The sequence below is a fragment of the Corvus brachyrhynchos genome, unplaced genomic scaffold, assembly GCF_000691975.1.
Source record: "Corvus brachyrhynchos isolate BGI_N302 unplaced genomic scaffold, ASM69197v1 scaffold72, whole genome shotgun sequence".
Classification (NCBI taxonomy): domain Eukaryota; kingdom Metazoa; phylum Chordata; class Aves; order Passeriformes; family Corvidae; genus Corvus; species Corvus brachyrhynchos.
In genome coordinates this window covers 543,653-555,672 of record NW_008236763.1, presented here as the reverse complement: position 1 = coordinate 555,672, position 12,020 = coordinate 543,653, and the positions used below count along the sequence as shown (strand labels likewise).

The window sequence follows — 12,020 nt, the reverse complement described above, 5'->3', positions numbered from 1 at the left end:
ACTCTGGGGATGAGCTTCTCCCTGCCTCAGCCTAGCTGGTGTTTTCTGAAGCTGGTCAAAGGAGCGCACACACCCGGGATTCAAGGCATTGCTCAGAAGGAAGAGGCAAACAGTGTCAGTGGGATGCCTTCAGGCAGGCTCGGGAGATGCAGGTTAATAAAGGGGTCATCCAGGCCCCAGAGCATCCAGGGCAGCTAGAAGAACCAGAAGAAACAGCTTCCTGTGGATGTTTTCCCCTCAGTTCCCCTCCTTCAGGACCTGGAGAGGCCCACATCCTTCCGGCACCTTCCATGGCGATGATGGAAAGGCATCAAGACAAAGGCACTGCAGTGTGGCTGAACTGCTCTCACCACTGCCCAAGCCAGCTGTATTTAATGCCTCTGCACACAAGGGCTGGAGTTTGTTGGGTAACTGCTGACTGTTCCATTGTTTGTGTCAACTTCAAACAAAGGAAGCTGCTGAACTGTTCCCTGGAAGTGACTGATAAGCTACAAACCATTCCCTGCCTAAACCACACTCCTTTTCCCCATTCCCATTTTCCCTTTCCAGCCCTTGCAGGAGATGCCAGACAAGCCCAGTGAAGGATGTTTCAGGCCTTGGGTTGATAAAATGTAGCGTGCAGACATTATCAACCAGACACATTAATCAGCTGCTGAGCTCCAAGGAGAGATTTTAACTGATCTGCAGAAAAGAGGATTTGTTGTCTGCAAATGCAATACCTGCCCAAATCACGGGATGATGGATCAGAAGCCTACAATGAACTTGGCCGTGGGGACCAGCCTGTGAGACTGCTTCATGAGAAGCCCCTGGATTGGACAGTAGAAGATCAGGGTGTCATCCTGGCCTTGTGTTTCACAGCTAAACAACATCACCAACTTGTGATCTCCCACCTCTGGCTGTCAGCTCTGAGTCACATGGGCACCCCACGATCCCCAGAGAGCTGCAGTGGTCCTGGCTGTGGGGGACAGCCCTTCAGAAGCTCTGATGCAAACATCCCAGGGGACATGGTGGGCAGCCAAGCAGAGGAGCCAGCTGGCAGCACAAGTGGGGTCCTTCGAGGACCTTGTGGTCAACAAAACACCTGCTCTGAAAGGAGAGCAGGAGCAGCAAACCCAAGAGATTTGAGGATGGAGCCAGGGCTGGTGCCAACTTCCCAGAGCAAGGGAAAATGCAAGGGGAAATTTTCCAGGCCAGTTGTACACCCACCTGTGAGCATGGGAATACCTGCAGGTGACACACAGCTGTGTGAGCCCTCAGTGGCTCTGTGGGCAGGGGGTGCCTGAGCCATACAGGCTGTTCCCTTTCCCAAGGAAGATACAGCTGGGAAAATACAGGGAGAATTTCCCTTGAGCAAGAGACTTCCCACAGAAAGGTGAGCTGTCCCTTGGTACGTGCTGCACAAGGATTACCAAACTGTGCAAGGCCTCTCCGGCTGCAAGAACTTGGGTGCAGCACAGACTGAGCTGATCCAGGCTCCAAGGATCCTGAAAATTAATGATCCAGCATGGAGAGCCCTCAGCCCTGCCCTGCCCAGCTCCTCAGGGGCCTGACTGCAAAGGCAGCTGTAGAGAGGAGGCTCCAAACCAACTACTTAAATCCTGTTGCAGAGGGGTTATGAGGGACTGACCACTGCCAGCTCTTTCCCACGGACATTAAAGGCAATTATTGATTTGTCTTTTAATTCTGACTGCTACACCAGGGAGCAGGTAGGCACCACAACAGCTTGTGACCTAAAGGCTGGCTTTCAATCCCAGGCTCTGGAGACAAAAGGGTTGTTGTTGCTTGGCCAAATTCAGCTCAACTGGTCCTGCAGAGGAATTTTTCCCTCCAACCCAAGTTTCAGAGAGAGCTGGAAACAGGAAGGCCACATCCAGAGAGGAAGCTTCAATCAGGAGTGAAAACAGCCCTGAAGGATGGTGAGAAGTACGAACCCAGCACAGAGCCTGACAGGGCGAATGCAGCATGAACTCTGCTGCCACATGCAGGGAGAGCTGAGCCCTGGCACCCACCAGGGTACAGGACTGCAGAAGTCACACCACATACCCACAGGCAGCTCTGATGCTTCACACCAGCTCCCTTCTTGCCTGGGTCACTCACTGAGCACAGCTCTACTTCTAACCCAATAAATCAATCCTGAGCAAGTGGCCTCTGCCAGGACTAAATGCCATGGATGCTGCTCAGGCCACAGGAGAAGCCTCTCACAGGGAACCTGCTCAGATCTGACCTGCTCTTCCCACAGAAGGGAATTCACTCCAGCTGCCATCAGAGACACATTTGGTGCTTTCTCCTTCAGGCTGTGAGGAGCAACAGCACTGCCCAGGGATCAACCCTGAGCACACTGGCTGTCTCAGTGGTAAGCAAGGTGGCTCAGCTCTTCACAAGGCCCTCAGCAGAGGTAGATCAGCACTAGTTTACAAAGCCTCAGCTTGATAGTGGAAGGCTTTCACTCACTTCAACACTTCAACTTTTGGATAAAACCTTAAAAATATTTATTCAACAGGATTTCTGTCACTAATACAGTCTTATAAATTCGTTTTTCTTTCTATTTACAGTGAAAACTAAGAGCCTTTAAACATAGGGATTATGACATCCCAGCATTAATGTCAACTCCAAAACACAGCTAGAGCCAGAGAAAGAATAAAAGCATGATGGGTGGAAAGGACTTGATCTCCAGGTAAAAGCAAGCGGCTGACAAGAAATCCAGAAGCAGCAGGGAGAAGTCAGTTTGCTTTCTGAAACTCTCAGTTTGAGAAACACACCTGTACTAGCAGCAATGGAGGGAATCTGTATTTAAATAGTTTATTTCACATTCTTGGCAGGGTCTCTTTATATTTCACTTATTCCTCCTAGAGCAGGAACTGTCTCCCAAGTCCAAGCTTTGAGAGCAAGACCCTCCTCCCAACTCCATATGTCAGGGCTTTGCCTGAACTCCCTCAGTGCCTAAAAGATCCCATTGCCCTCCAAGCTGAGAGGTTGTTAAGTACACTGAAATGCAAACCCACCCTTAGCACTTAACCTTCTGTGGGGCTCAGCAAGATTATGAAACTGAAGTCAATTCAGCCAGGGAGCAGAGATACAGCAAGAGGTCAAAATACAACTCCAGCCTGGCCCAGGCACTCTGAAGGAGGAGTACATCATCCCCTTCTCCAGCAAAGCAAGTTTTCCTCATGCCAGCATTTCACACATTTCAAACCCCGTGGTCAGGAGTGCTTGGAGCAGCAAGTGTCACTTACCAACGTGCTCAGAGAGGAACACGACAAAGAACGGGGTGACCAGGTCATTGATGCCCTGCACATAGCCGCTGGCTGGGTGGCGAATGGCCCAGATAAACAGGATTCTCTCAAAAATCTAAGGAAGAATGAGGGAAAGCAGGTACCTGCATTAGCCATGCACAAAGGGAAGGCAGAAAAGCATAACTGCTAAGCTCAGGGAGTGCAGACCATGCACTGGCAGGCTTTTCTGTAGCAGTAAGGTAATGTTAGAAGCATAAAAGTCCTAGGAGAAACTCCTGTGTGATCCACAGATCCCACACACAGGCCAGCCCACTCTTCAGACAACACAGTCCAGGCTCCTCATCAAAACCTCTGCCTGAAGAAAGGCAGACCCAACTTTTCAAGACCCAGATAGCTTAATATCCACAGGACAGGGCTGCCTCTTGGCAGAGGAGCGTCCTTGGCTGAACATCAGGTGTGAAGATGAGGTATCAGCACAGTACTCCCAGAAAAACACAGATCAGGACAGTTCCCAACAGAGCAGCCTCCCTCACAACAACCAGCATTCCCAGACTGCCCCAACCCCCTGGACACCATGCTCTGACACACCACAGACACCCACTGAGCTTGTTTCCAGAGAGGACAGGTGCCCACACCTCCTGGCCACCTCTCAAACCCATCCCTGCCCAGTTGCTCCCATAAAAAAGGTTTTGAAGCAAAACAGAACTATCCTGTGTTCTGGTTCAAATGCCTTCTATTTGTCTCAAAACAAAAGCTTCAGGTTTTTTACCAGCTCTTGGCTCCATCTTGCCAAAGAAGAGATCGCCTCATAACCCCCAAGCTCCAAGTTTGATGTCTTCCAGAAACATGGGACAAGACCAGACAGTTCCAGGAGGTATTTGCATTGGGAGCTGTCAGGCAGGGAAGTTTCCTCACAAAGTTAACTCACTAGGAGCAGTGCTGGCCTCACTCCACACACACATCCCATGGCAAATGTAGGGCAGGAGCTTCACCCCCTCCTCTTACCTCCTGGACGAGTGGCTGCTGGAAGAGGGGAATGAGTGGGTTGGTCCTTGGAATGTCAATGTGGATCTGGAAAAGAAGGTGGGTTACACACACCAGCTGTGCTTTCCAGGGGCACAGTAACTCATCACAGGCTAACAGAGGGGAATCCACCATCAGTGTTCCCCCAGGCAAGAGCTGACAAGCACAGTGAGGGCTACCTATGACAACTGTACTGATAAAATAATGTACAGGTATCTGCAGTGTGCTCTGCTCACATGCAGGCAGGTAGTTCAGAGCTGAAATTTAGTATTAGATCAATTTAGGAAAAGCTTAAACTAACAAGGACAGAACCATGGTGCCTCTTCCCCAAAGAGAAGTCTCCTCCCAGCTACAGCTAGAGCAAGTCCTGGCATGACGCTACCCACGGGGAGAAGCAGCAGCAAGAGAGAGGAAAGGGCTATACCCAAAGCAGAAAGGCAGAGGAGGGTTCCTACCTGTCTGTAGGTGTCCTGGTGGTGCTCCTCGTTCCGGGAGTCGTAGTACTGCTGGATGAAGCCGAAGTACTCCTCCCTTTTCCGCTGCAGGGTCAGCTTCCGGCGCTCCGAGTTGGCGGGGAGATAGCCCTGAAATGGGAAAACTCAGCTCAGGGCAGACCCTCTTTCCTCATCAGCCCTTGAAATCCTGCCAGCTGTGCACCCAGAAACATCAGGCACACAACTCAGGAGCTGGGGAAAGAGCTTTCATGGAATTTGGCCTTCCCAGTCCCTGATCTTGGAGAAACCCAACTTCATCAGGTTCAGTTTCCCAAAAGAGCGTGAACCACCCAGTCCCCACACCAGTCTGAGCTTTGAGCTCAAAGAGGATGCAGCAATGACACTCCCTGACCAAAAAACCCTACAGCTCACCTGTAAGCTGGGCACTGGGAACACACAAGCAAAGCTGGCTGTGGGACACATGGAGCACATGTCCCTGACGTGGCACAGTCCCCCCAGACTGCGGGGTCACAGCTCCCAGTACTTACTGAGAGCAGTCTCCACGTCACAGGCCGGACCTCTCTGGGCACACCAGGCCAGCTGCATTTTCTCAGCTCATCTGCAAACGGACAGTGGTGGCAATGGATTAGATCTTAGGCACGTCCAGGCACCACTACACCTAGAAGGAGAGGAAAGCCCAGTCTGCTCCTGCAGGCTCTGGAGACAATGAGCCTCCAGGAAGGCTCCCACACTAGCAATGACTGGGGATGTGGGTCTACTGCAAGAAGACTAGAGATGATTTCAGCCCAGCTTGGGCACAGAACTGGGAGCTGCAGGGTCACCAATGTGCCAGGACCTCAGTTCTCATGCAGAGCCCAACAGCCCCCAGTGATCCCAACCCCCATGTGAAAGATGGAGAATGATTAGGGACAGATAGGAAGTGGTTGGAGGACATCATCATCTGCCACCAGAGAGTTTGCAGATTCTTGCAAATGTCCCACCTGGTACAACTGCAGGCAGTAATTTTTTCCACCCTGAAGCAGACCTGATGCAGGCAGCAGGCCCCCTCTGCCTTCCCCTGCCCACCCAGAGGCACCTTCATTCTGCGCCACTCACCCAGGTCGGTGTTGTGGCTGGAAAGGAGCTGCCGGAACTTCTCCAGGCGCGTTTTCTCCCTCACAGTCATGGGGGGAGCCCCAGAGGCGTTTTGGTCAGAGATTCGAGCCACAAGTGGAATGACAGGCCGGAGGGGAAGGGACTGCTGCTTCTGCAGGGGACTCCGCACACAGGCCTCCTCTGCAAGGACCAGACGCTGCACTGAGCTGGGGAAGGAGGTTCCACCTCTCCAACCCCACCTCGCTCTTCCAGCCACTGTCAGACACTGCAGATTTTACCCTTCTGTTCCTCAGCACCATGGAACAGCATCACTGGCCCACTCCAATGGATCAGCAGTTCACAGGCATCTGTTGTAGCTCTTCCATCACTTCCCCCCATTTCTGCCTCTCTTTCTTCCTCCTGCATCCAGACACCTGGCTGCAAGTGGATCAGACTTCCCTCTGCGCAGGGGAAGCCATGGGTAGGACACAAGAGACAAGGCAGAACTGACCTTCAGATCCCTCTGCTCTCCAGTGATCCAAACACCAATCAAGCTAATTGCTAGTGCAGAGAGAGGAGCTGGTGGGCTGCCAGTGCCACCTCCTGGGGTACTCTCACTGCACAGGCAGACAAGGCAGAGCGAGCAGGAGCTGCTGCTGCCAAATTCCCTGCCCAAGCTGTGTCAACAGGACCTCACCCAGACCTTTGCTAAACGCAGCACACCAAGCCACAGAGGAAGCAGACAGTGAGCAAATCTCAGCAAGAACTTAACAGATCTCAAAACTGACTTAGCACCCAGAACATGGAATACTCTGGGACAGACAGACATGCCTGTATGCAGGATGTTGAGCAGCCGAGGGCACAAGCATTAAAGCCAGGCCTCTGAAAATGGCTCCTTGGAGTACAGGATACTAAAAGGAAGAAAAAGCCTCTCTTGTGCTTACGGGCTGTGTCACAGCCTCTTGCCCACACTATGAGTAGCAACAAGCAGTTGAATTCAGTGGCCAAGTGGGAAAGCACTGGAGCAGGAGGCTGCTCCTGAAGATGGCTCTTACCAGAGGTCCTGGAGAGCTGGGCCTCGCTGCTGGACTTGATGACCTTGCAGTTGGTGGGCAGGTCACCGAGGGCAGGCTGGCACCGCTCAGGCTTCACCCGTAGCTTGCTGTGGTTCTCCAAAACCTGCGCTGCCGTGGCCTTGGCCACTTTAGAGTTCAGAGTTTGCAAAGAAGATGAGGAGGAGGAGGAGAAGTCCTCATCTTCGTCATCCCCAATGTCCCAGGCATCGCTGGTACTGCGGGCAAACTCGTGGAAGCTGGAGGCCTTCTTGCTTTTCATGGGCAGCCCACTGGCCTTGGAGCGGTCCTTGATGAAGCTGCAAGCCAGAGAGGAACAGGATCAGAGCTGTGCTGTTGGATGAGTTCATTTTCTTTCCTTTCCCCACGCCCTCACTCCAATCAGCCAATCCCTTTGTCCAGTTTCCCTGTTCCTCCTCCCAGACCTAAGGAATATGTTAAGTCTCTCTGGGCTGCCCACTGCCAGGAGTGGCTGTCACAGGCTGCTGTGACAGCAGTCACAGAAGCCACAGTGGCAGCACACAGCTGGAGAGGTGCCAGGCTTCTTGGCTCGGAAGGGCAAAGGGAAGACAGGTAGAATTCCTCCAGCTCTGCCTTCCCCCACCCTACACAAAAAAGGTAGATTAACATCCAAAAATAGGTTTTGCAACCTGGAGAGAGGCATGTCAGAAGTCAGACACAGCAGGTCTCCTTCCATGGACACTCCCAAAACAGCTGCACTTGTTCCCAGCAGCCAGACCAGCCTGGGTCTTTCCTCAGGCACAGAAGGAATTTACTCTTAAGCTACAGGAGCCAAAGTCCACCACCTGAAGCAGGGAACTTTTACCACTACACAGCACGAGACAGGGACAAGGAGGCAGTTCAGAACCAGAATTCTGCCTTTTTCTGCTGCAGTTCTCTGGCCTCGTAGCTGCTGGGCAGCTTTACCTCCCTCTCCCTTAATTCCTCCAGCTCCAAAGAGGAGCTGAAGGATCAGACACCACTACTAAAAAAAAAAAAAAAGTCTGTTTCCTTTGATGTGGGTGTTACTGTATGGATTTCTGGCCATAAAGGGCACCAGCAGATAAGCTCTCCCTGCAAGCTTTCGTAGAGCTCAAGGCAGCACCACATCCCACTGCTGTCCTTCTTTGTTGCAGTATCACAGTGCCAGGGATGCTGGAGATCTCCACCTACTGCAGAACTGAGCCCCGAACCTGCCAGGCCTTGTGGCCTGCATCTCCAGGAGACAAACACTTACTTGTTGGTGAGCCGGGAATCCAGTGGAGGATGCTGTGCTCCATAGACAGGTTGAATGCTGCAGGAAGCGGAAAAGAAAAAAAACCCAAGGTGCTGTAAAAAGAGGTCCTACAAATAATCTCAGCCTAAACTTGGGTCACACTTCTTGCCTGCTATTGAGAGCTGAATGAAAGACCAAAAGCAGCTTTAAAAACCTTCTAACTTAAAAGCCTTAGATGCAAAATGACACATTCAGATGAAGACTTGTTCTCTGCAGCAGCAAAGAGAAACCTTCTTTAAACTCTTAGGCCCTGTCCCACCTGTGCTGGGATTTGAGATTTGCTCTTTTCTGCACCACCAGCTCACTCCAAGCAACCACGTGTCTCAATCTACCTGCTGCATACACTGAGTTCATTCTCTTTTCCAGCAAGGGGACTTCCAGTTTTGGGAGTTCACCCTTCCAGGCACTGTGGGACAGGGAAGGACTCCAGGCAGTGACACTGGGACTCCTCTGTAAATGTACTTTAGGGTTTGAACCCCATGCTGGCTCCAGGATCACAGCCAATGCCACGGAGAAGGAATGTCTGGTACAGTATGTGGTTTGACTCGGGTCCAAATCCTGGTTTAATCAACTACTTCCTATGTGGCCTGAAATGAGTCACCACATCTCAGTTCTTTCGGTTCCTTGGGACAAGGAGCCTGAGGGCTCCAGGCCCTACATAGGGAGCATCACCTCAGAGAGGAGCCACTAAAAACACACTCATCGCTGGTTTTGCAGAGTCTGGAGGTGAGACAGGGATCCTGAGTTATCACCTGCATTTGAGGAACTATTCACAGCCACCCCACCCTGGAAAACAACCTCTGGAAAACAAGTCCTGCAATGCCATGGCAGAGACAAAGGCCCATTCAGAGCTGGCACACAAGGAACAAGCTTCTCTTGGGTCAATAGAGCTGGCCTGGTTTCTAGGAGCTGCAGATGGTGCCCGGCAGTAAAACCAGCAGAGCCCAGCCATGGAGGAGAGGGATGGCAGCCTGGTGCAGCTGGAAAGCACGCTGGGAACAAGCTGAGGATGCAGAAGCAACAGGTCCAGCTGGCAGGGAAGAGATGCAGAGAGCCAGGGCAGAGGCTGGAAACAACCACAACACACAGAGATCCTGGTGGAGCAGCCCAACAAGGGGTGGGCTCACCACTGCAGTGGTTGTCCCTCGTGGCTGGAAGGGCTCACTGTGTTTATCCATCGAGGATTAAGCCTAGGACAGCGTGTGATGACTAATGAGTACCTGGAAGTCAGGGCAGCAATTAAGCAGAGGTACCTCCACGGGTGGACATAGCAAAGAGATGATGAGTAAGAAGAACAAGGCCTCCACATCAGCACTGCTTCCCAATGACTTGTGGCAGCTCCCTGCAGGACAGGAGCCAGCAGAGCCTCTCCCATACCCAGTACCAAACTCACACTGTCCCATGATAGCCAGCACAAAGCTGCTCCTTTTTGTCAGGGACCCACAGGCTGCCAGTGGGGAACTGCTTTGATCCACCTGTGAAGGCCTGGACTTCACAAGAGCAATGAAGTGTGTGTGTTAGAGAGAGGAGGGGATGTGGCAGCCAGTGCTGGGGGAGAAAACCCTTTCCTGGGGTTCTGAATCAATGTTTGATAAAATGGCAGAGGGTCCCACCTGCACACAGCTCTTTTTAAAGTCCTACAACCCAGACATTCCCAAACGAAGAATCTCAAGCTGATCTAAGCTGTGCTCCCAGCCTGACTGGACAAGTCCCCTGTTCTGTCCCAGTTTAGACTCTTTGGGACAGGCATTTCCTGTTACCTGACCAATGGTGTGAGGTACAATGTCTGTGCTCCCCGTGTGACACCTCACAGGATCATCACAGGGTATGGGTTATTGACACTGCAGCAGAGCGTAGCCATGAAACGTCACTGCCCCTCTGGACACTGAACATATTTATTTCCAGCAGGCTGTTTCTCCCCTTTTAAAATGGCATTTAAATAACCCCACCAGACCCTGGCTGCCCATCTCTCTGAAGAGCAGGGAATAAACAACACATTGCAGAGGACAACACACCAGAGCACTCTGTCAACACATCCCTAGAAAATTATCAGGCAGAAAATTCCCAGTGCAAAAAACCACAAGACAGCACTGGAAAAACAAAACACTGTTTACCAGTTCTAAACCTACACCAAAAATCCACCCTAAATCTACAGGGACCAAAAGGTAATAAACTTTATTAGCAAATAAAAGCTAATACAACTAAGTGACCAAGCACACAAAGTGTCACGGAAAAGGAAGCTAACACAGTATCCAAGTCCCTACAAAGCCTCCTTCTGCCAGATTGTCAGGGGAAAGAAAGGAGAGAGCCAAGAATCTGTACAGGAGGGTCTCTCAAAGCTCAGACAAAAAAGAAGAAAGGAGGGTTCATGTCTAGCGACCACGGATGCAGCACATCACACCTCCACCTTCTGAGTCAGGTTGCTGAAGGCCTGTTGGTGACTGTCCCTGGAAACCACCAGCACACAGGAGGTAACAAGGCTCCTGGATCCAGGATATCTGCCAAGCAGGCAGTTAGGAGCAGGAGAGAACACTGCCAAAATCTTCACGATGCAGAGTATCACAGGCAGGACCGGCTGCCGGCCAGACCGGTTCACCTGGTTTGGGGTTTCCAAGGCAAAGCTCAAAAGTCACCATATGCAGAAGAGAGGTGGTGTCCAAGACCACCAGCTGAGAGCACGGCTGAGACCTTTGCGTAAGGGACAGGAGCAGTTGGGAAATAACCCAGGGAAAGCACAGGATTTTCCTCCCACAGGAGCAGCAGAGGAAGAACAGAGAGCTCCTTGCTCTCCCTTTGCTTACTGCAGACATGGATTGTCCAGCCAACTGAAGGAGCTGCACAGTGACAAGCAGATGAGTGAAAGCACATTAGAAAGAGATATTTAACTGGCCCAGCAGGATTTAAAGCCAACTAAGCATTTCAGACTGCACCTGTACCCCAGGAGGCGAAGGGCAGGGTTCAGATAAGGCAAATGAGAGCAAAAGTAAGGAGCACAAGGCAGGAAAAACACTTGAGAGAGCCTCCCCAGAGAGGTGGATGCCCTCTTTCCATGTGAGCCTTGCTCCCAAGGCATTGTAGGGAGCCTCTCCTTCATTAATACCAGCCTCTTCTTCCTAAATACCATGTCCATCACACATTTCACTTGTTTCTCCCATCCCCGAGTGAGTAGAGATGCCTTGACAGGAAGCAGAACATCACAGCCAGAAGAACTGAGGCACAAGAGCTACAAACAGAGCCCTCACAGTCCCTCCTCTTGAGCAGAGGGGGACCAGGAGCGACATCCCACACCAGAGAGGATAATGGGGGGTTCCATGCATTATCAGGGACACCCCTGTGGGACAGAGCTGCTGCCACCCAAGGCGACACCTCTAAGGACTTCGGGAAAGGATGTTCTCTTCAGTATCTGTGGAAAAGAAGATAGTACAGCCCTGGCTCTGAGACTACCCCAAAGAGGCCTCCAAGGCACCCTGATCCCTCCATCCTGCTCCCCATGGGGGGCACACAGGGGGTCCCCGCAGCCCCCACACAGCCTGCCTTGTCCTACAGATGAGGGAGCAGCTCTGACCCTACCCTTGACCCTTATACATGAAGCCTTCCACCAGCAAAATTCCCGTCCCATAGCCTGGCGTGGCCCTGGCATCCCCCCTATTCCAGGGAGGAACCCCGGGGCCCCCAACCAGCTTCTCAGCCCCGCAGCCAGGACAGATCCGCCTGGTATCCCTCGAGGGACCCTCAGCCCCAGAGCCAGGGTGGGTGACAGCCCCTTCCCCAGGCAGAGCGACGGCTCCAGCCCTCAGCCGGAGCGCCGGGGGCGCGGCCCTCGCACCCCTTTCCCGGGGCTCACCTGCCCGGCAGCTTGGCGCTCCGCTTCCAGAACTGCCTGCCG

At 52.2% G+C, this 12,020-nt stretch overlaps 1 protein-coding gene across 1 annotated transcript in view; it reads right to left on the bottom strand.

Annotated features, from left to right (window-relative positions):
• The window catches only part of TBC1D22B (TBC1 domain family member 22B), a 32,076-nt gene that overhangs the window by 6,127 nt on the left and 13,929 nt on the right, over positions 1-12,020 (bottom strand). The window contains exons 2-9 of the mRNA XM_008644761.2: positions 11,979-12,014; positions 8,096-8,152; positions 6,841-7,157; positions 5,807-5,986; positions 5,239-5,309; positions 4,712-4,840; positions 4,239-4,304; positions 3,234-3,348 (exon numbers count right to left, since the gene is read on the bottom strand). Coding sequence (XP_008642983.1) covers positions 3,234-3,348; positions 4,239-4,304; positions 4,712-4,840; positions 5,239-5,309; positions 5,807-5,986; positions 6,841-7,157; positions 8,096-8,152; positions 11,979-12,014 — 971 coding nt within the window. The remainder of the gene's footprint in view (positions 1-3,233; positions 3,349-4,238; positions 4,305-4,711; positions 4,841-5,238; positions 5,310-5,806; positions 5,987-6,840; positions 7,158-8,095; positions 8,153-11,978; positions 12,015-12,020) is intronic.